Here is a 24,738-nt window from a genome sequence, read left to right on the forward strand (position 1 = left end):
CAAAAAGTGACTAAGGTATGTGCTCTAACCGGATCTACGCTTGTCTGGCGCGGAAAAAGAAAGAACTGACGTCAGCGCGCATGGGTGGCGCCTAAGTAGTTTCCGTGAAGTCATCTTGCCGCTTACGATGCCAGTGACGGACGCGGAGCCACACGACGCAACCTACTGACGTGCAGGGGTACTGCTAGCAAAAACTTTCCTGATCCAGTCTGACGCCTGGGGATTACTCTAAGGTAAGGAATCTATCACTAACATGTCTCTTTCAGATACATAGATTTTGTGCAGTATTTTCAATTGCACCAACTTCAACTTGGAGGATATTGCCCCCTCTCTTGGGGATGCTAGCGCCTCTGTCCATTCTTCATCGTCAAGTTCTGTTAAATCATTTTCCCACTTTGCCTGAAGTTGCGGGAGGGGATCAGGTGAATGACTTATCAGTTTCAAGTATGTCAGGGAAATTGCCTTCTTAGGCATGGAACTGTCCAAAAGTCTATCCTCAAGAAGAGAGGCATCCGGAGGGGTCCCTCCCTTGGGGATGACTGCATGTAGTGCGTGCCATACCCGGAGATACCTGAATCTCTCAGTCTGCGAGCTCATAGTTTTGTTGGAGGGTTGTTAAGGGTAGCACCTCGCCCTTTTTCCAAAGATCGGCCACCCGCGAGATCCCTATCAGATCTCCTCTATCAAATCCCTTTGTTTTCCAGAGATCGCCCAATTGTTCAGAGTCCCATAATGGGGCGCTCCGAGTTATGGTCTTTGTCCATCCCATATGTTTCTGGACCAAGTGCCACACCTGTACTGAGTGGTGTATGGAGCCTGTCAAGGGGAACTTTGCGGGTTTTGAGTGCAGTGCCCGCATGTAATTACCCCCAGTGAGTAGCCATCTATCCATGACATAGCCCGGATCAGTAGGGGGCTGATATATGCAGTGAATGATGGCCGCTAGCGGTGCTGCCCAGTAGTATTTCCTGATATTTGGCAAGCCGATTCCCCCATCGTATCAGCTTCTCACCAGTTTCGGGAATGAGATACGTGGTGGACTACTCATACTATCTATTCTAATGAGGATTACCACATCAAGAGTGGGATTTTCCCTCCACTTGATAGCACCCCTTATGTCCATACAACTTTTCCTCATCTGGCACTTCACATTTAGTTGAGGAGTGCAAGAGCCTTGATAAAGAGCCTTTGGTTTCCAGGAATTTTATATGCAACTGCTGTAGGACTTTGGTAGGTGAAGTATTGTTTGGTGCCAAGGTATACTTGACTGGTGCAGAGGGACAAATCAACAGTTTTTCTTGAACGGTGCTGATTAGATTTGTGCTGTCCACGGCGACTATGCCTTTGACAATGTTTTTTGGCTGAAAAAGGTGTTGTGGATGATGGTGTCGTTATTGGGTGTGCTGTTGGAGTCTACTTAGACAAGTGCAGTCCATGGTGGAACATATATTGAGAAAGAGGGCAGCTCCGATGGTGCCTTGAAGGTGGACGAACTGGACACAGATGCATCAGTCATGGAGGGGGTTATCGATGAACCAATACTTCTCAGATACTTTTGCCTCTATGATGTGCCTCAGATGACAACTCTGGTGGTATAACTAGTTTTATTTCAGATTATGTGGGTAGACTCTTGATGTTTGCATGTGTCTCTTCTATGAATAGCCTTTTCTTTACACACTAGCCAAATGCTTTGAAATGGTATTAACTCAATGATTCGGTTATATCCTGAGAGAAAAAACTGTTCGGTCTACCACTATGTGAAACCTCATAGGCACAGGTTGCTTTTATGCCTAACAGTGGGTATTCATCAATGAACGAAAAGAGTTACTGAGCAGAGCTTGGAGTCTCCCTTGCACGTATCAGGCACTAGAAACTAAGTATGGTTGCCTCTGGTGGGTAATGGAGATCAGTACGCTTTCACCTCACTGGCTGAAGTTCAGGTCTTTTCTAATGAGGTGATTGTGCTACTCACGTGATATGGTTTTAAGCAGTTTCTAACGCATTTTCTTTGTACTGCTCTGCAAATACCATAGCGGAACTCTCAGCTAGACAAAGGACAATGAAAGATTCAATGCAGGAGAATCTCAACAATTGCATTGGAAAAGGCATTCAGACTTAAGGAGATGCTTCATGAGTAAGGCAAAGGCCATTTTGAAGAAAACAAACTGAATATCTTACTTCTGGATTAACATGTCGGTACATCATAGCAATGCGTTGAAACATGATAAGAGTGGTAGAAGAAAAATGGGACTTTGAAGCACCAGAAGGATAAGGTCAACATTAAATTTATGAGGATTCATTATATAGATCTTAAATAACAGCACTCTTTGAAATCCTCTGCTTATCACTTCCAAGAGCAATATAGGATATTCAGGAGCTTTCACAGCTTTCAGTTGAAAAGACTGACAGACCCAAATGACTCTTTAGCAGCCCTTTCTACCCTACAGAAATGGAGATGCTAGTAAATGTGGACAGAGATGGGAACAAAGGATGCATGGTAAGGAGAAAAGGGTGAGGACAGCACTGGCCTTTAAATGTCCCATGCCTGAAAGTCAAAAGAAGTTTGTAAATAATCAGTAAAATGCCCAACATGGGCCAGACACACTCAAAACCTAACAAGCTTTTTATAACAGATGGAAAAGTAGAAAGGGATTTGAATGGAAGGGGCCAATATAAAAATGAAAAGAACTAACTTGAGTAGAGAACAGGACAAGGGGAAAGCAAATGGAGGAGGAAGGGTGAATACAATGATAGAGGTTGACCAAAATAAAGGTGATGGGCAAAAGAAATGAAGGCACAAGAGTTGGGGAGGAGAAAGGAGCATTGAAATTTGATAGAAAGGAAAAGAAGTAAAAAGAAGTAGTGAGAAGAAGCAGTAAAGAGAAGAGACAACGTAGGGAGGATGCGGCAAAGAAATACAAAGAGTGAAGAAAGAGGGGGCAGATTGGGCAAAGAAGTGGAGAAGGGCAAAGGTAATAATGGGAAAAGTTAAGTAAGAGAATGGAAAAGCGACAAAGACGGGATTGAAAACATACAGAGTACAGGCACAGGCTCTAATTTGCACTTTAGCATATTGCGTAATCAAGAGCAAATCACTTTATATCCCTCAGTTTTTCCATCTTCCAAACGGGGAGCACCTACATGTCATTCAGTTCAAAGTGTGCGCAGTGTGAAAGAGCATTTGACCATCAAACAACCCCCCCCTCCAAATTCCAAACAACCTTAATAGGTGGGGGAAGGTGCAGATATTCCCCTGGCCAGCACCCTAACCTTCTGGGCAGTGGGTTAGGGCTGAAAAGCAAACTTTCTGTTTTATCTGGGTTGCATTGCAGATTATTTGATCTCAGCCAGCACATAGCTGCTCCCATACAATCTGAAAAGGTCTCCATCCCTGAAGCAGAATCACCCTCATAAGAGAAGTAACTGAGCATCATCAGCATAAGAAATGATCTCCGTGTCAAAGGATTCCACTAGAGAGGCAAGCAGGGACATATATATGTGAAGTAAAGTTGGGCTTGGTACTAAACCCTGCACTAACCCATCAGAAAATAGGGATTCATCCAAACTGCTTTCTCTTTAAGGTTCAGAAAGGATAAAAGCGCATCAATGCTGATCCTCCCACCCAGACAGGATTGAGAAGAATGTAGAAGTTTGAATGTCTCCAAGAACTCAGAGTTGAGTGTTAACAATTCTTAGGTCTCGCCTGGTGTTGCAGCACACATGGCCCCCCCATAAAGATAAAACATCAATGCTTGTTTTGTTGGTGCACGGACCTATTTTCGCTCACATTTTGAACCTGGGAGCAGGAACAGGTCCGGGGAACTACAATTGGCCTCTCCCCCTCCACCCCAAGTATTCTCACATGCTGGCCACTGTTTAGAATCAGCAGCATCAGGTTACTTCAGCCGCGTGTTTATTTTTGCATGGCGCTTTCACTTTCGATGCAAAGATAAGCAAGCGGCTGCGAGCGCTTGTGTCAGTCAGTCTCTCTGCTGTGTAGCCAGTCTGTGACTGGTCTGTCTGTCCCTGTTGTCACACTTTGTATCTCGTCATAAATTTTCTCTCCTGTAACACCAGTCTGTCTGTCTTAGTCTGTCTGTCTTAGTTTGTCAGTTTGTTTCTCTGCTGTGTTGTTCGCCCATGTCTCTTGTACGTTGTTCTGTCTCTGTGCAGTGTTGTTGGCCTGTCGGTTTGTGTGCACATCAGCCTCTATCTCTCTGGCGTTGACCCTCTTGTGCTACTCTGTATCTGTCTAATGTCAGTGTGTACTACTCATCAGCATCCTCTGTATGTCTGTCTGTCTGTTACTGTGTGTAGTATTGTGTATGCCTGCCTCTGGGGTCAGTTTGTGTTTTTGCTGGTCAGTTGCTCGCTGTGTGTCAGCATCTCTTGTGTGTCAGAATGTCTTTCTGGTACAGCTCCTGTGTCTGTGTGTCAGTCTGATCTTTTGTGTGTCTGTCTCTAGCGTGGTCAGTTTGTGTCTCCAGTTAAAGCGTTGGTTTTAGAGCAGAGGGCGAGGGTCGCCTTCCCGGGATCTGTACCGGCATACAGGCAACCACAACCACTCACACTATTTAAAGCACTGAGAGAAGGTTCAGTTTGCGGTGGCGCTATATAAAGAATTGTCACAGTGATGAGCAGTCCCTGCAGCGCCCCACACTCCCCCACCCCAGACCTGTAGTTGACACTCCGCCTTCCTGACAGGTGCAGTGCCCGCTGGATCCGTGCTGGGTGTGCCGCTGTCTGCCACTGGGCACTATTAAAAATGCAGCTATAGCATTAGCGAGCACTGTGCTGCCCTGGCACCGTGCCATGCGGTGCCAGTGCCCGCCATGCTCGGGCAGATGGTCCGCACAAAGGGGCAGTCATGGTTCCGCAGCACCGCCCTCACTGCGGGTTTTTAGGCTCCGGCCCTCACTCTTTACCAAGGTGCTGTGGCATGGTGCCAACCAAGGGGATGTGGGCTTCGAGACCAGGACATATACTAGTGTCGCTGCTGTTCTCAAGAGTCACTGTGAAGCTCAAAGTCAGAAAATTGTACGGCTTCTTGGCGCTGTCCTGCGTGTCATTAGGTAGAACCCGCACGTCCCAGGCTCGGAGTGCTGCTTCACACCCCCTTCCCGCTCCTTGCTTGGGTGGCACCTGACTCCATTTTCGATGGATAGTCCCTAGTTTGAGGCATATCACCCCTGTCATTTCTACATTGTATAATTTATAAATTGCTTACATCCCTGGCGATGACTCGAAGCGTGGCTTTGTCCTAGAAAGCAACAGGTGAATGGCATGTCTCTGCGGGTGAAGACGGGATGGCCCCGTTGGGGAATGGCTGAGGGCGCCGCTCTTGCAAACATTTATCTGTCCCTCATTGCTCCTCATGAGAGTATGTATCCTCCCTCCAACAGTTCAGGCGTCTAGTGCCTGAATGGATAATGGGATTAGCACCTCTCCGCCAAGGCGGTTTTAGCCGGATCCCAGGCTCCTCAGAGGGTGTGGGTCACGCAGTCCATGAACTGGGAGGCAATAGTTTTTAAGAGCGCTTGATAATGCCACTAAACTGCTTTCTAAATGCTCCAGAACCACGAGACATAAGGGGGCCTGCCCGAGTTCACACCTGGATGCCGGGATGAAGACTTTCGATTTATTTATTTTATTTGTTAAATATAATGCCATGTCCCGTTCAGGTGCAATAAAACATACAGTAGATTTGTGTTGCTAGATGTGATGGTTGGTCTTGGTCACTTTTTTGCCTCTCTGAGATTGTGCTGCTTTTTAAACGTAATATGCGGACTGTGGTTGTTTATACATAATATGGTTGTGATAGTTTGACTGAACATCGCCTATGTAGCTGCCCTTTTGCACTGTGCGCTCTGCTGCAGCTGTGGAAGCGTAAGAAACGGTTACTCAGTATTAACCTCACACGGACTTTACAAGAATGAAACCCACAAAGAGCCCTGCCGAAATGTTAACATAAGTGTGCAGTCATTGTAGGTACACAGTCATCAGCTGGTCTTCTGTCGAGGCAGATACTCTCAAAGGACAGCACCAATGGAAAGTGAAACTACAGGCCAGCATGTTTACTGGTGTTTAAAACAAATCTCCACATTACGCGTGAGGTGGTGGTGGTTGGAGGGGGGGAGTTAGCTGTGCAGGTATATTTTTAAAACGGGGTTTAGGCCGTTTCTAAGCACTCCCAGAGTTTGGCAGTCATTTTTTGTTCCTTAAATGGTGTAATCTTAGTAACTATATATAACTTGAGTAATGGCAAATATTGGATTATGGCTGACAAGATTCTCCTACAAATAGAAGCATGAAGGATGAGTGTCGGCTGCCAACTCTGGGCGACAGAGCAGCACGGGGATCGGGTGCAAACTTCTAGAATCCAGAAAGAGTGAAGTTTAAGGAGAAAGTCTCAACTCCAAGGTATTCTCTGAAATGTCTTATCTCTGTTTGGCGCTGTTCGAGTTCTGTTTATTTAAAAACCGTTCTAATTTGGTGGTGTGAGTGGTGTTATTAAGCATCTGTTTAATTCTATAAATTGTGGTTTTTAATCACTCAACTCTTACCAAGTTCAGTGTTCCTCACATAAGTACTATCTGTAGCTAGTCTTTACTTACCACAGAACCCTTTGTTATATGTGTAAGTATCCTTTAATAAATTAGCTTTGAAACCGATTTTTGCAATATTTCGATCAAATTTGTGCCATTGAGGAGATTTTAGTTTTGTACACACGGTGCTTGTGTTTCACTATTTGTTTTACCAATCCGTTTTGAACGGCTATTAAAATATATTCATGATAAACTGTACTTATCAGTTAACGTTTTAGAGTTTCCATATTTCGAATATCATCAATCACTAGGGAAAAAGCTAAAATGGGTGGAGGAGGGGTTTTAAAGACAGTGCCATTTACAATGCCAATAGCTCAAAATAATGTCATTGTGAGACCTATTGCATTGTAAATGCTTGTTTCAAATATCTTTGAGGTCGCCAGAAAAGAGAGGGATTGGTCTAAAATTTGAAATAACAGACACATCTGCTGTAGGGTTTTTCAGAGAGGAACACTTGCCCTCTTCCAGACCTTAGTAACAAGTACGGACTGCAAGGTGGAGCTGAACAAGCTAAGAAGACTGGATAGGTAATATACATAATGTGTGGTGGACAGGGATCAATGGGGGAGCCAGAATTACAATTCAAGAAACTCACATTTAGCTCCTCCAAGTCAGGTGGTTTAATTTACAGAAGTTTACAATTTGGAGGAAGTATGTGAGATATAGGAGATGGTTGGATGGTGAAGACAGAGTTTAACGATCAGAGATTAATCTGGATCTTAAGTTTCTCTTCGAAAAAGTCACTAAACCTGGACAAAAAGTCCAGATTAGCTTTAAGAGACAGAGAAAAAGGAAAGAGAAAGAACATCCTCCTAGGTGGGATCTCTTGAAGCCGGGGAAGAGCAAGGAGTTGGGCCATGGAATAATCGCACATACAATCCAGTAGGTATGGCAGGAATGGGTGTTTAAGGAAGGAGACCCAGAAAAATGAACCGGATGGCAAAACATAGTTCCTTAAAGAGACTCCTTTGTAACTGTGAGATAGTCTCAGAATGAGAAGGGTAGCAGTATTCTGGATTACCAAAAAGCAATAGAAGTTACAAATGAGGTAGGTCAAGGGAGAGAATGATGGATTGGACCACTGGTTTGGTGATGAAGACTTGGTGAGGAGGTTGATCATGCGTAACATACGCAGATAAAAGAAACAAGACACTTGGTCTACTTTTGCAGAGAAGGAGAGTGTTGAATCAAAGTCAAAGCCATAATCTTTTTGCAGAGGGATGATGGAACACAGAGTTTTGTTGGTCAGTGGGAGGACCGACCATGTTCAAGACCTACGGTGTCTTGCTGTTAGGTTTGAGGCAGTTGTCAGACATCCAGGAAGCAACTGCCACTCTGCAAGACTCGAACATTTCTTGGGTAAAATTAAGGTCACTGTTTAAGAACACAATTTTTGCATCATATTATATCTGCATACAATATTAAATTAAATCAAATATAGTAAATAAGCAAGGCGAGAGGTCTGATGTAGATTTTGAAAAGAGGAGGGCTCAGAGAAAAGCCTTTGAGTACACTACATGTGGCTAGAAAGGAAAATAATGAAAAGGAAAAAGAATGGCTTGGGATTTGTTGGCCAGGAAGGATTAAAGACATTTTCTCAATCTCTAATCAAAGAAAGGCGACTTATAATAATGTTGTGGGAAACAGTAGTGGATGCTGCAGACTGATTGAGAGAATTAAGGCTGCTCTGTTACATGGATCCAATATGGCTGTAAACTCATCAGAAAGGGCAAGGATGCCAGATGCAGTGATATGAGATGGCCAATACCCTGACTGAGTGGTGTAAAGAAGGTTGTTGTCCTCAACACAGGTGCCAATTAAATTCTTAGGATTATTTCCCCAGAATTGCAGAAGGGTGAGGGAAGAGGAGTATAAACATGCTGAAAATGGCTGGAAAAGCTGAGTAAATGGATAACTAATGCCACAGTGAAGAGTTGCACAGAAACAGTAGCAGAAGACTGGATGTGTTGGCAGCCCGATCTAGGATGCAAGCCATGTAGGGATCGAGAGATGATCAGATCTGAAGGTGGGGAGGATGGTGTCCAGTGAGAAGAAAGGTAACTGAAAAATAATTAAGATATCCGTGTCTGAAAGCACAATGGAAATGGCCTCAGTCAAGGAACGGGGTTGAATAGTAGGGAAGTAGATGATTTTAAGGACTGGTACATTTTATTGATTTTTTCATAAAATAACTCTGTCAGAGAGGTTGAGAGTTTGTGACGAGGGTGTAGTGTTAGCAGAAGCCCAAGGTTCACAAAGTTCTTTCACAAAGTTGAAACTGTTGCAGTGGGAGTTCCTGTCAAAGTGAATTCTGAAGGCAAAGAATTAAACGCCAGCAGATTAAAGAGGTTTGCAGGAGGACAAAGCAAGAAAGAGAAAAGAACTGACAGGTAAGGGGAAATGAAGAACGTTTTAAAAATCACAAACTTCACTGTTGCAATGCATATTTACAAAATATGTCTCAACTCCAACTCTCCTCAACCTCTTTCGTGACATAGACCATGCTACTCTAGTTCAGTGCAGTTGATGTGGACTACAGGACTCTTGACAGGACCATTATCCTGCATGTTGAATGAGCTTGTGGAAAAATCAGTCAGCTATCAGGTTATACCTGACCTAATTGCCGCTACCTTAGATTGAGACCTCTTTCAGAATATTAAACGGTGTTACAGGAAATGCTCTCTAATGTTCGCAGACTGCATCTAAAACAAACGAGTAGAGTACAGGCATTCATTCACTACTGCCATGAAGACGTAAAACATTTTGTTTAATATTTCCATTGCCACCTTGTGATTTCCTCCTCTTTGCTTTTCGCAAAGCCAAAAACATTAAAGATCATTTGGTACGAGCAGCTCTACCATCCAGAGACACTACAAGCACCTTGAATGACCTTTGGGGGTTACCCTCACTCACTGGCCATGCTAAATGTAGGGATTGCATTGTTTGTGAATCTACAGTAGAAGGTAAAGAATTTTTCTCCAATTGCAACACCTGTAACATCATATACACCATTGTATGTCCATGTAACAAAATCTATATTGGACAAACAATTCAGAAAGCATGCATAAGAATTTGCTAGCATCGCAGCAGGATCCGCTACAATACGCCAAATGCTCCATTGGTCGAACATTACAATGAAACAGGACACTCCGAGAATGACATGAAATGGACAATCATTAATGTGATCAAACCACCTCCCAGGGGAGGCGACATTCACCAACTACTCAATAAGGAGGAACTCAAATGGATTTTGAAAACTGGAATTATACATACGGGCCTGAACCGCCTCGAAGACTGGATTTCTTTGCTCTAACTGCCCTCTAATTTAAATTGCTCAAGAGGAGCAAAATGTGTGTCCTGTAACAAGATGTGCTGTTGAATATTCTACCTTTCATACATATAAGGTTTTTTTTAACACTAGTGTCATTCAGTTCTTATGTTCAGAATCACTGTGCACCTCTAGCCCTTCCACTGTATATACCTGCACCTTTTAGAATGGCCGCCTCCCTCCAGTACTCATTAAGAGCAACACTTGTGCTCGTCTTTGCTTAATTAAAATAGAAAATCGCAAAGTAAATTGGGACTTTGTCAGTTTTTCTCTGCAGTCTCTAATGCTGGCATCTTCTTTCATCCTTCTTCGTAGGTTGCGGGAATCGATCTTCTTGGTTCAGGGCTGCCCCATAAATAATGTATTTAGGGAGTGTTTATGACCTTAAAGTAACTACACCCTTGGTGTGCTCACCCCACATGGGGGAGTGGGCACAATCCCTAATCCTGATTGGAGAGTTCCTGCTAACTGCAACTAACACCTTCTGGGCTGTGCTAATTTTTCCTGCCTGTCTTCCTGCCGAAAAGGAGGGGAGACAGGAAAGAGGGCCTGCTCCTGATAGCAGGAGAGGCTGGGGGTCGCATTACAAAGACAGCAAGGCCTTTGAAGCTCCTCTGCCACAGATGGCTGTTACTGGCTTGGGGAAGTTGTGACCACCTCCGCCCAGTCTGGGTTCAGGGAGCGAAGACTCCCATCCTAGGGGTCCTGAAACATGTCTTGTAGTTGCAGGCTGGTGTGTACCAGTCAGGGAACCCACCAGAGGCTGGTCCTTTTTCAGGGGGCATCTCTAAGATGCCCTCTGCGTGTATTGTATAATAAATCCCCCACTGGCATCAGTGTGGGTTTATTATGCTGAGACGTTTGCTGCCAATCGTCCTAGAATTCAGTAAAGCCATTATGGTGCTGTGGAGTTCGTAATTAAAAACTCCCAGACCATATACTCTTAATGGTTTTACTGCACTTATAAGGTCTAAAAATGGACTTAGACACTGTAGGTGTACAGTGCTCATGAAACTGTACCCTCACCAGTGGTATAGTGCACTCAGCTGTTAGGGTGTCTAACCTATACCATAGGCAGTGGGTTGCAGGCATAGCACACAGGAATGTGTGCCATGTTGACTCTTCTCTTTTCTCTGCACCAAAACACGCAGCCTGCAATGGCAGTGTGTGTGTGTTTAGTTACAGGAGCTTTAAGGGTGGCACAATATCTGCAGCAACCCTAAGAGGCCTTCCCTGGTCACAGTACCCATGGTACCTTTTACAAGGGACTTACATGTGGCCAGAGATTTGCAAACTGGGGGTACAGAGGTACAGTTTTGGGAAAGAACACAGGCCCTGGGAACCTGATTGGCATGGGACCCAGGGCACATCAAGTCAAAGCGCATCAGAAATCTGGCAAAACATGGGGTTTTTACTACAACAGAAACCCAGCTTCCTACGAAGATCAATGTAATAATTGTTGAATTTGGCTGTGTGCTAATGTTAAGGCCTATTAAATACACCATTCCTGTCTGTACGTTTTAATGGACTATGTTTAGAACAGACTATCAAGATGCACAGTACTTCAACAACTCCTTTGCCAGTTTTTTTGTGATTAATGCTTCCAGTTTTTGCAGATTTCTGGAGATAAATACAGACCGGAAAGCATACATTTTGCTGTATTTACTTTTAAATAATGGCAAAATATGGAAAAAGGGTCTTTAGAGTATTCTTCGATGCGGACAGTCTTCACTGTTAGACAAATAACTGTGTGCAAACAAAAGGCCCACGTTTTCCTAATGAATATTTAAACTGTTACACCTGTGCTAAAATGTTAATGTCATGAGGGTGTACTGCATATGATTGATGTATTTTATACGGCTTCTTATAGCTCTAAAATCCATGAGACAAGTGCACATTTATCGGCTAAATAAATGTGGGTTGAAATGTACTAGTTTCAGGTTCATTTTTTTCACACAAAACTTGTATGAATAATAACAGAAGAACATATTTCAAAACCAAAAAACAGAGTGATTTATAATCACATTACAAGACCTTTCAAGAAATCTTCTGATACCTAGAGCTCTAATAACACTTTCTTGCATGTATTTCTAACACAAAAGAAAGGTACACACATTCTTTTTCAGGTCAGACACTATCATACCTCAGTCCATGGGGGTGGAGATTATACCATCTCATATTGGTTGTTTGTGATGTAGCGGGAAAGACAACATGCCAAGAAGATACCAATAAGCTATGGAGCAGATAAAGTAAATAGACAATGAGTATTACAGACGTGAAGCAATAAAGCATGTGCAAACGTTTAGCAAAACAAGCAATACTAAAATAAAATACCTGAAAACAAGCAATTCCAAATGAAATTCCAGCCACAATGCCAATTTTTTCTTCCATTACTGAAGTCACAAGTGTAAAACATCCCTAAAAAGTGAGAGAATCATATCAAAAAGGTGTAACAAAACAAAGAACCTCTTTCACACAGAGAAGACTGATTGACAGCTAATCCCATCCCGGCTCCCATCCCTCTGAATTTTCTAAAAGGTATTCACACCTCTAGAGCCATGACTATGTGTCCTTGAGACTTAGTGTAATACTCCACAAATGGTAAACTGCTTTGTTGGAAACTCTACCTTTTGAAATACTTTATCTGGGAGCTTGCTCGTATCCTTCATATCCGCCTCGGTACAGTTCCCAGTATGACTACAACAGCTCTGTGGGACTCCCTTTTGCTTGAAGTATTCTGTTTGTTCCCAGTACTTATAGTCCTCCACTCCACAGCAGTGCAACTAAACAATGGAAAAAAAAAAATCACATGATAAACAGAAAAACATCGATCTACACATTACAATCTACACAAAATATCTATATTAATAGTATTCACTATAATTCATTTGGCCTGCAATAAGAGTGGCGGTCAATCAGGCGCCCATATTTTGAAAATTACTCCGCATTATTTTAGGATCTGAAGTACAAAAAGGATAATGAAAGAGGATTCATTGCATATATTTGCATCATCTCTTTGGTTCCCTACTTGATCCGTACTTCAATGTTTGGAAAGCTGCCCATATGTTATGGCCTTGGCAGATCCATACATTCTTGGCACAAGCTGGTAAAAGAAGGAAAGACATGGGACAGGACTGCCTGGCGACTACAGGTATGTTACTTATTTTTATGGGCGGCAACCTTCATTTCCACAAATACTGAAAAACAATTACCAAGGAATACTTCGAAAACAATGTAAGCTACATACCGATAAGCCATCAAGTGAAGAGGCAACTGAAAATTGAACCAACATGGATTAGATGTAGAACAAAGTGTTAGTGTACTTGAAAAGCGTGTTAGCTTAAACTGAATGCTTGAATTCAAACTAAAAGTACTGCATTATTGAATCACTAGGATTTCTGAGAAAATTGCAGGGTGTCCGACTACCCCTATTTTTAGGTCTCGCCTGACCAAGCGCATGCGCTGGTCTGGCGAGACTTATTGAGAGGGCTCCAAAAAGTCCTACCAGGCCAGCCTAGAGCTCCAGTGCATGTGCGCAGGCGCTGCTTTTACCGTGATTACTTTCACTTTCGCGGCCGCTTGGCATAGCCAATAGGTCTCGCTTTTGGGACCTTATAAGTATTTAGTTATGCAACTGTTGCATGGCTAAACACTTATGAGGTCCCAAAGGCGAGACCTATTGGCTATGCCAATGCTTGTCTATTCTGAAGTGAATAGGTAATGCGTGACTGACCAAATTTGCAGTTAAACTGATATCAAGCAAATTGTGCTTAGAGAAAATGATTCGAGTAGGCAATGCGACTTCCCCACAGCTCCTAAATACAGACGTTTCTGGACAGTCAACAAAGTTTCTTTGCTCCAGTGGAGTGAACCCTTCAGCGAGGAAGCCACCTATATATCATAGCAATAAAAATGGACTTCTCAGAAAATGTTTATACGAGGTACTTTACCCAAGTAAGTCCCGAAAGAAAAGTAGAACTAAAACTTCTCTTTTGGTCAAAGAAGACATCACAGCATAAATCACATTTAAATTTTATAAGCTTTCTTTGCGGAGATGTATTTGATGTAAGAAATCAAACAGCATTAGAATGATCCTATATGATCAATCCTGTGGAAGGAATACCAGACAGATTTTGTAAAAAAGTATATGGTTCTGATACAGAAATGCAAATGGTAGTAATGATTTTTAGAACCTACTCTTACATGGAATTTGTCTTCCAAGTCAGACAGTTCAATTCAGAAGTCGTGTTGTAAAACAGCTCTTACTGGCCTGTCCACAAACAATGCTCAGTTTCCATTAGGATGCAGCACCACTTGCCACAGAAATATCCAGAGAAGTCCTTCAAGGTGCTATAGGAGCATAAAATCTTTTTTTATTTTTTATTAAAGAAATTAGTGAGCTTCCTAGAGGTGCAATAGAAGTCACAAAAAAAATGTTGTACATGCCCACTTGCATGCTGGTGAATATCCTGTTGGTTTTCAAGTTTCACAGCTATCCCAATGTTGGTCTAAAACTAGATTTCACAAAACGTTTGAAACCAGATCTGTCACCTTTTGCAAGAGCACAATATTGTAAGGGAGAGAAGGATGGAAAATCTGAAGCCGTGAATAGAATTGGTGTCTTATACTGGAAGTATCTCAAATACTGTACACCTTTTTAAATTGCTGGGAAGGGACTAAATAGATATAGGAAAAAACCAAACCATTAAATGAGGTTGGCTTCATATTTTGTACATTCAGTCTTTTCCCTGCATGACAAACTGCTCAAATTCTCAATTTTACAAAGGAGCAAGAAAGTCAACTAAGTGCTGAACATTAACATGTAGACTGTGAGGCTCAAGCCCAGTTTGAATGGACCAAACATGTGTGTCTGCTACATCTACCATTTCAGGAAAAGGGAAAGAAGGGAGAGGTTGTGGTGCAAGTCCCTTTATCAATAAGATGGCCCTGTCAGTACTGAGGATGGGTGTGTACTCTCTTGTATGCTCATACAGAATATGGTGGTGGTGTTATTTGTTAAAATGTACACCAAATTCACATAGACAAATAGCAAGGGAAGGAAGTACTTCAGGCTAGAAAGATGTTCTTCATTTAATGCAAGTTGGTATGCAATACTGTGTTTTTGCTACAGCCAGTTGAGAGCACTTATAGCACAGAGTGAGAACCCAAACATATTCTGATCCATGGCACAGCAACCAAAAGAGTTTGAGTGACAGATCTGCAGTTCCTCAGACTGTGGATATTCACTTGAGCAGAATGTTTTGTCTATAGTGCCCACAAATACAGATTAGGTTCCAAAACGGTAAGCAATTGTAGTTCAATTTGAAACCACAGCTCTTAAAAGATCTTGTAAATTTATGCGTGGTCGTAGGATTCCATTCTCCAGCCCTGCTAAAGAAGCAAAAGGCTCCCAAACAATATCTTTTTGCCAATAGTTACAACTTTTTAGAGGCCTCCCTGGGGAAATTTTAATCGAAATTGCAAAACTACAACACAATTGTCATGTTATGAAACAGAAAGGAGTATACACTCCCTCTTATGGTCAGCAATTTTGTCAGAGGATCTTCAAAAACATATGCACTATTTGATGTACTGTGGGCTTTCAAGGACCCTGGGCTGACCATTCCAATCTTGGTTCTAACCTCAGACTCCTAAATTCATTATTCCTCAAATTCCTAAATCCTCAGTCTGAGCACACGTTCATTCTACACCTACTGTAGCGCCTGCTGACCTTTCCACTGAGTCTTTGAACTCTGCTCGCTGAAACCAAGGCTCAGACCTTTCAGCTCCAACACTCTACTGAACATTAACAGAAATTGTAATGTTTGCATGCGTGCCAACTAGTTACCACTCAAATCTGACCAGTGTATGCGCACGCACCTTTTGTAGTCCTGGGTGACCATACACATCCACTCTAATACTGCTAAGCCCACAGCCTCAAAAGCAACTTTGAAAAGTGTTCACCCAGTGCCAGCTGTCTCTCAGATGCATGGTTCAACAGAGAAATGCACTCCACTCAATTAACATTAAGTGACAGCTGAAGCTAAGCCTAAGTAATAGGAATTGATGCCTATAAAGAATATTCTTTCATCATTTTGATGTACAAAAAATAGGCTTATCAGTATTAAACTCATTAAGAGTAACAGATCGCTTAAGACTGTGGGAGCAAGGACATTATATGAGGAACAAATAGTTATTTAACATTTCACTATTTACGTGGATGAGATCAAATGACTATACTCTCAGGGCCCACTAAGCTAACCTCTGGGGAATCCTTTTCTTCACCTGCGGACCACATCTGCAAAGCGCCAAACTTTTAGTTGTTCAAAGATGCATCTTAGTAGGCAGACAGTTCCACCCTGACGAACAAAGTGATGTGGCCTATATTCCACTCCTTGGGTCCGACTTCTGTCCCCAATCCAAGGAAATCTCGGTCCACAAGGACAGGAACCAACAGAGGCCATCCAGGGGTCTCGGTCTTCTATGGTTTCTCAGAGTGGGAGGCGGTAGCCCCAGATGCATCACAACCTTTCTCCACTCCACCTCCCACCAGTTCAGGGGTGGTATCCTGAAACTGGTCCACTAGCCCATAGTCTGCACCCTTAGGCTGGACAGGAGTCTGGGCGAGTCCTTCCTCCCTCTGTCCCTCCTTCTGGGGTTCCATACCGTCCTTTTTGGAGTGGTACCCCCAGATTCCAGAACTGTCAGGGCGGTTGCGGCAGCCGTCCTGCACAATTCTCCCACCAGTTCAGGAATTCTATCCTGCAACTGGTATTCCAACCCAGGGTCTGTACCTTAGGCTGACCAGGGCTCAGTGATGAGTCCTTCCTCCCACTACCCCTCCTTCTGGGGTTTGGCACCCTCTGTCTAGGTGTGGTACTTCCAGAAGGCAAAACTGTAGGGACGCTTGTAGCAGGCACCCCTTCCTCCAGGTCAGGGGTGGTACTATAAAACTGGTTCTACAACCAAGGTTCTGTACCTATGGGCTGGACAGGAGCTAGGGAGAGTCCTTCCTCCCTCTCAAGCTCCTCCATCTGGGCTTCTGCACCCTCCTCTGGGGAGTGATACTGCCATACACTAGAACTGGTTGGACGCTGGTATCAGTCACCCCCTGGTCTCCTGGTACAGACTAGATTTCCTTCCTGGGGCCCCCTTGGGGTACTCGCCAGGCTGTGAGGCTGGGCATAGGGCACCCTGTGACTATGCCCACCCTCACCTCTCCTCCTACTCTGAGAAGGGACATGGAACCCTCAGCCCACCCCACTGGGAACTGTCTGAGCTACTATGAACCTCCCCTGTCGTCAGTTGGGGGGGGGGGGGGGGGGGGGGGGAATCTGATCCACTCCTTTTAGGATCACTCCCAAACGCCATTCCAGACCCTCTGGTACTCGCCCAGAGGTCAGCCTCCTTTGCAAGTCTCCTAGGGTCAGAGAACTTACACTCCAACAGCTGTTACCCTGGAAAACACCAATGGAAAATGTGCTCTCTGACAATCAAATAGTACAGCCCTTCAAAACTTTTACTGTGCTACCCTTCCCCCATCCAGTGCTTTGCAAAAATCCCCCACAAATTCCTCCCGAGACTTGTTAGGCAGCTTCCTGCTGCCCCTGAACCTCAACCTATACTCCTCAACGGTGAAACCATCCTTTATCAGAGATTCCTTCATGGGGGTGTACTTCTGCCTGTCACTCCCTTCTAAGTCCAGTACGGCAGGGTTCTCCAAAGTCGGTCCTGGAGGGTCAGATCCATGCACGATTTTTAGCACATCCCCATTTAGATAAATGTGGTGGTCTTAAAAATCTGGCATGGATCTGGCCCTCCAGGGCCGATTTTGGAGAACCCTGCAGCAGGGCATCCCTCCCATCCTCAAGAATATAACTCTCCCGGCCAGTTACCCAATCCTTCTCTGGGATCCTGTGCACTACCACAGCTCTCTCATACATACTCCTGTCACCACTGACGTAGGTCATCCCCCTCCTTGAAACTACGCACCAAGTCTGTGGGGTATGTGGGTTGCGTCTGTAACACTAGACTCAATATATAAGTCCAGATCTCTCAAACTACGTTCCTTTCCCCTAGAGCAACTTTCTCTAAGGTGAAGGCCCTTTCAGTCTTTGCCATTCTCTCCTCAGCTAAGGCTCTTTATGCCTCCGCCCTTCTATCTTCTATAGCCAGCTGGGCCAGCTGTAACCTCAGGTCCCTTTAAGCTTGCCTATCTTTGATCTCCTTAGGGGAAAGGGTGTGGGTGGTGACACTGCTACTGGTACTGGACCCAGTAAGGGACTCCCTATTTTTCGGGTTCTGTCTTTCTACTGGTGTCCCTGCCCAGTCACTTGCTCCCTGCTCCTCAAACTCTTTAGGGTCACTGCCCTCTAGGGGTGCAGAGTGGGAACCCTTCCACTTAGAGTCATGACTAATCTCGGGGTCCTCCCAAGGGTCTTCCTTATAACCATCCCCTCCTAACTCTGTTGACGCTTTACCCAAGTGTTCAAAATTATGCAGGGTTTTCCGCAGGTTCCGCACAATGAATTTCCGCTCACAGCCCTCTCTCCCAGCAATAAATAACCCTTCAACTCCTCCACATTGTAAAACAACAGGTCACCAATATCAAAGGGTGGCTCAATTTTGGTGAGGTAGTACTAGTGCAAACAACAAGTGTCCCAAGTGTAAGAGATGAGCAGGAGTAAACAACAAAAACGACAAATGCGAGAACAGGAGAAAAAACAAAACACGTAATGGTCTAAGTGCAGAGTTGTAGTGCAACAATGAGTTACTGTGGTATTACGCAAACGCAAGTCCTATCCTCACCGGTGATCACCAGTTAGAAATGCGGTTTCTGGTTGGCTAGGGTAAGCACCTAAGCCAGGAAGAACTCACCACTATAGTCAGGCTAAGTAAGTTAAACACCAAAGATAAGCTTTGCTCACCCTCTGGTAGCTTGGCGCAGAGCAGGGAGGCTTATCAGAGGCAATGTGTAAAGCGTTTGTGCAACACACACAGAAACGCAATGAATACACCACAAAAGAGACTCCACACAGGATTATATAAAATATATGTGGTAGATTAGACATAACAAGACCAAAACGACAGGAATCAAATACTGTGCAGATTATGGAAATACTGAGAGTACTCCTTATTCCGACAATGCAAGAATCAAAACAACATACATTATAACATCAGTGCATGAAATGAAGCAGTTAGGTTAGAGGCAAAACACGTAAATCATCAAATATTACCAGTAGTACATTAATAACCAAATATCACCATAAGCACACCAGTAACAATAAGCCCACATAGGTACAGGAACCTCTGCACTCCTATTAGCAGGGTTGCGGTAATTTTTGCCAGCCTGTTTGAAAAGGTGAGATTTAGAACTCAAGCTGTAGGACACAAGCGGGCCTGCGCTCCTTTTAGGAGTTTTACGATACTTTTTGTAACTGTGGCAAGATTCTCATTGTGGGGCCTCTGTCGAGGACTCAACTTGTAATGCCACCAGCCAGCAGGTACAAGTGCACCTAGGTATGGCCCAATGGGAGGCGGGCACCCATACACTGCAGGGTTCAGCGGAAGACCTCACTAGGCCCCCAGCATGTGGAGTATTCAAATTGCAGCTGCGCTCGGCACAGTTGTAGTCACTCTGTACCTTTGCTTTCTGCGCTCTGCTCCTCACTTGGGGTTGCGGTGGCTGGGAGGTCCGGGGTAAACACCAGGCCCCTCAGGCACAAAAGCGGGGAATCCTGGATGCAGGCACAATCCTTGTCATAGGTGGCGGCAGCCTACCCCTTCCACGGGTTAGGCGGGGCCCAGTGTCCAAAGATCAGGCTTTCACTCGAGCCGGTCGTAGTGGCCCGGGCATCATGAGGAGTCTCCTTTTTGTTTTGCCAATGCACGGGTCAGCGCTCACGGATGGCTCAACCTCGAGCAAATTAAGAACGCTCAGCACGAGCTACATTTATCTGGGGGGAAAGCGCTCCACATGCATGCCTCTACAACACGTGCTGTTAAGGGGATTTCAAAGGAGCTCCAAATGCGCTGTTCACCAGAGTCAAGAACATGTAGCAGCGCTTCACCATGTGCTGATTTAAGACCACCAGAAGCGGATAAACAGTGCTTCACCACATGTTGATGTGAGCACTTCTTCTTGACTTCAGGTTTGGGGCAAAAATGAAGCGCTCCAACTCTGCTCTGTAGGTAAGGCAAGGAGCAATAATCAGTGCTCACCATGCGCTGGGATCCTTGGAGAACACTGGGGGGGGGGGGGGGGCACACAGGGAGCGGCAGTCAGGCCAGCACATAAAGGTACTTGGCAAAGGGGCAGTCCCTCCAGCAGCCCCACAGGCAGCAGGCCAGCACAACAAAGCAGTTAGTCCTAGGGAGGTTCCTCCTGACAGAACAGCTGTCGTCTGGCAATGTGAATAATAGAGCCAGCAGCGTCTGGTTACAAGTCACACGCAGTGTCTAAAATCATGGGGTCAGAGCCCCTGTACTTATACTCAATAAGGTCTTTGATCCAGATGAAATTTCAAAGCAACCTTTACAAGTGCGCAACAATCCCCTTCAACCCAGCCCTGGCTCGAGACGTCAGCAGGGGGTAAATCATCCTTTGTGTGAGGGCAGGACACGACCTATACAAATATAGAGTGTGAATGACCTCCCCCCTTTCCCAGCCCAGGAAGACCATCAGTATGCAGATGAATGAAGATGTAACCCCTGTCCCACCCAGCTCTACAGGGGTTGTGGCTGTCTGGAAAGTATTCAACAAGTGTAGCTGTCAACCAGCCCTAGATGTGGATTGGAGTCAGGCTGCAAAGCACATAGAGTCATTAGCACAGAGAAACGCCCACTTTCTAAAAGTGGCATTTCTAAAATTAGTTCAGTAAAATTCAACTACACTAGTAAGCAGAATTTATCACTACCATTCTAAACATAACAAACATGGCAAAGCCACTCCTTTCTGATCAGGATTCACCATTTTAAAGTATATTTAAGGGAATTCCCAATGCTAGCCAATTAGAGGAGTAGGCCTCACAGCAGTGGGAAACACCAGGACATGCCACACCAAAAGGCATATGTTCTAACTTTTATTTACACAGCAACCTGCACATAGGGCTACATAGGGCCTCCCTTAGGGGTGACCTATGTGTAATAAAAGGGGAGTTTAAGGCTAGGCAAGTAGTTTAAAATGCCAAGTTAAAGTGGCAGTAAACTGTGCACCCAGGCCCTGAGGCGGTAGGCCTACTAGTAGCATTTAATTTACAGGCCCTTGGTATATAGCATACTACTTTACAAGGAACTTATACGTAAATCAAATATGCCAAACAGGTGTAAACAAATCATACCTTGTTGAAGAGAGAGCACATGTACTTTTAGCAGTGGTAAAGAACCCAGGGTCCTAAAGCCAACAAAAAGAAGGCCAGAAAAATAAGCTGAGGAAGGCAAAATGTGTGGGGATAGCCCTGCAAAAGGGGCAGGCCCAACATCTACAGATAAGTTAATATGCTACTTGAGCTTCTTAGTAATCATGATGACCTTTATAAAAGTTTTAGTGTGTTACTAAGAAGAAAACACATGGGAATTTATCATATATGGCTCTGAAATAACTTCTTGACTCAAAAAAATAAGGACATTATCTGTTGTACTTCATTCTATTCCATATTTACTTTAGGGCACACCGTAGCATACGTATACAATTACCATCGTGCCTATAGCAGCTCTAAAAAACATGAGCTTTAATTTAGAAACTTTTTATAGGTGTACCATAGGTTTTTGTAGAAATTCGAAGAGTAGCAAGTACTTGATATGTTTCCTAGGTACCCAACTCAGTGACATTTTCCACTTTTTCCCCAAATAACTGAGATAGATCCATTATGGTTTCACACATCTTTGCTATTAAGACCGCGTTTGAATCAAGGGAGGTAAGGCAAGCAATGATACACATGGAATCAAGCCAGTTGTAAAGAAGGGTGGGGCTAAAAAGCAATGTGCACAACAACAATATACTCCATGGTAGTTAATATGTATTCTGCAGATTTAATTGAAAAGAATCAAATCAGTTAAATCTGAAATCATCTAAACCATGGTTAGGTTAGCTAGAAAGACCAAGAAGATCTGGTACATTTTATATTAATTTCTGAATTTTGCAATGAAGAGATATTGCTGAGAAGTATGGTCTTATTTCTTGAATTTTTGGCGGACTTGGGAAATCACCAGACATGTTGTTTTAATTAAATGTATCAGAGTCCGAGATTTAATGTTTGCAGCATTGTTCAAAAGCTAATTACATGTTGATCCAGAGAGAGTTTTCCAAATCTACTGGTGATAACTAATAACATGAACTTATGAAGAAGTGATGATAATTGCCGATATCTGTAAATTCACATCTCCTTCAAGAGGAAACCTGTGTAAAATGAATCTTTATGCACTGGACTCAATAGTAGTTGAAGTAGAATTCTTTTCAGGCTTTGTAAAATTAATTTCTACAGCTGCACATAGGGATTCTACAGGGGGTAACAGATTACATTTCACTAAGTTAATCTTATCCCAAATGATAAAGATGTGTAAATCATTTGTTGGAACGGTTTAGTTAAGTTCAAAGGGAAAATACTTTGGTACACTCTGTTTTTCCCTTGGTGCCATTCAAAACCGGCATAAAATGTAAGTTTGAAACGGCCAGTTGCTACCACAAAACTGTATTTATCAGGAATTTCTCAATGCTTTTCCTATGGAAACTAGGTCCTAATTATAACTATATTTATATATATATATATATTTTTTTTTTCACCAAAGGCCCAAGCATTTGAGGACGCACTCGACAGGCAATGTAAAACCATCCGGTTTATTTAAAAGGAAAATCCAGCATCTTTATTCCAGTCTTTCAAATTCTTCGTGCCTGACGCGTTTCAAGGCTTTCAGCCTCTTATTCATAGGCGGCTTGTAACGTGAGTGTTGGCAGAAAGCTCTAATTAGCAAGCTAATTGGATGCACGCTGTTTTATACTGGCCCCATTGGGCCTGGCTGAGTGCATTTTTTTCACATTTTCTCTTCGTGCATGCTAGGATTTGTAGTCCATTTAGAGCATTCGTTATCTTTTGTAAGTTCTGTTAACATTCACTCTTCTAGCTAACAGAACTTACAAAAGATAAGGAATGCTCTAAATGGACTACAAATCCTAGCATGCACGAAGAGAAAATGTGAAAAAAATGCACTCAGCCAGGCCCACTGGGGGCCAGTATAAAACAGCGTGCATCCAATTAGCTTGCTAATTAGAGCTTTCTGCCAACACTCACGTTACAAGCCGCCTATGAATAAGAGGCTGAAAGCCTTGAAACGCGTCAGGCACGAAGAATTTGAAAGACTGGAATAAAGATGCTGGATTTTCCTTTTACATAAACCGGATGGTTTTACATTACCTGTCGAGTGCGTCCTCAAATGCTTGGGCCTTTGGTGAAAAATATATATATATATATTACCTACTGGCGGTCGCCAGTAGGTAGTTATAGTTAGGACCCCTTTTCCATAGGAAATCCGCAACATTCTATTTTGAATAACTTTGGCGCCGGTCGATGAATCCTCGCGAATTTCTCAAAATAGGTGGGGCGGGGCGCTCCGCTCCTACCCTGAAAGTCTCGGGGGGATACGTCAAGCGGGGGCTGAGATAAAAGGGGGGTCCCAAAACGCGTTTTTCCCATGCATTTTTCCATAGGACCTTTAGAACGAGCTACAGCCCGAACGGCTGAACAGAATTACTAGAAATTTGGCAGAGAGGTAGTCCCTATGTCAAGGAAGTGCCTTTTGTAGGTTTGGTGTAAATCTGTTCAGTAGATTCTGAGAAAATAGCCTTTAAATCAATATATATATCTGAGCCCGCTTACGGTACGCTTACCGTACGCTTACGGTACGCGTACGGTGGCGTGCGCGAGCGCGATTCTGATTGGCTGTTAGATCTTAGTAAACATTCGAATCGGCCGAAACCAGGAAGCGGCGGCCGCCATTTTGTGTGTTTCACTCAGAAAAAAAAAGAGTGAAAACAAGAAAAGGGGGCAATGAGGAGAGTTACAGACCCCCTTACATTTGTGAGGGGGTCAAAGAAGGACTGAAAAGTACAAAGAAAACATTTATTGATTTTTAAAAAAATCACGGGGTACGCGTACGGTAAGCGTACGGTAGAAAAAAAAAATTAAAAAAAAAATGAAATTCAGATTTAAGTGTTTAGATATTAGGGGGCTCTAAAAAGAGCCGTTGTGTTTATGAAATGATTTTTTAGTGGTACCTACAAGTAAGTACCGATGCAGAGTCTAAGGTTCAAGAGGAAGACTCTGTTCCCTTCATCATTGAAGTGCACACCATCTCCTCTATAAATGTCTTGCATGTCATAACGCAAGTTGTTGTGGTAAATGGCACCCATACCATAGTCACGGAGGAAAGCAGAAACAGATTTGTTGACGTGCTTTCTTGCTTTGTCAATCTGCGGACAGAAATGATTGGACCAGTTCCATTTTTGCCTTTGGCATATGTTGGAAAACACAAAGGCAGTTTTAGGGAAAAGTGAAAACAGTTGTGCAAAGGTGTCCTTCATAAGCATTTCCAGACCTACCCCAGTCAAAGTGCCTAGGTCATTGCCACCACAGTGCACTATTATGAGGTCAGGGTGTTGGATTTGCATGAAGGATTTCACCAATGGCATCAATTGGTGCCACTTTAACCCTCTCTGACCAATCCATTTAATGTCTACATTTGGCAAAGCAAGGTCTCTCACCATATCTGTTTTCTCTGCAAACTTTTCACTCCAGAAGACATAGCTGTGCC

General features: G+C 43.7%; 1 protein-coding gene across 1 annotated transcript in view; it reads right to left on the reverse strand.

The window, feature by feature from the left end:
* TSPAN6 (tetraspanin 6) overlaps positions 1–24,738 on the reverse strand; it is a 165,712-nt gene that overhangs the window by 35,848 nt on the left and 105,126 nt on the right. The window contains exons 5-7 of the mRNA XM_085607789.1: positions 12,561–12,716; positions 12,268–12,351; positions 12,077–12,166 (exon numbers count right to left, since the gene is read on the reverse strand). Coding sequence (XP_085463915.1) covers positions 12,098–12,166; positions 12,268–12,351; positions 12,561–12,716 — 309 coding nt within the window. The 3' untranslated portion in view covers positions 12,077–12,097. The remainder of the gene's footprint in view (positions 1–12,076; positions 12,167–12,267; positions 12,352–12,560; positions 12,717–24,738) is intronic.

This window comes from Triturus cristatus, chromosome 5_2 (assembly GCF_964204655.1).
Source record: "Triturus cristatus chromosome 5_2, aTriCri1.1, whole genome shotgun sequence".
Lineage (NCBI taxonomy): Eukaryota > Metazoa > Chordata > Amphibia > Caudata > Salamandridae > Triturus > Triturus cristatus.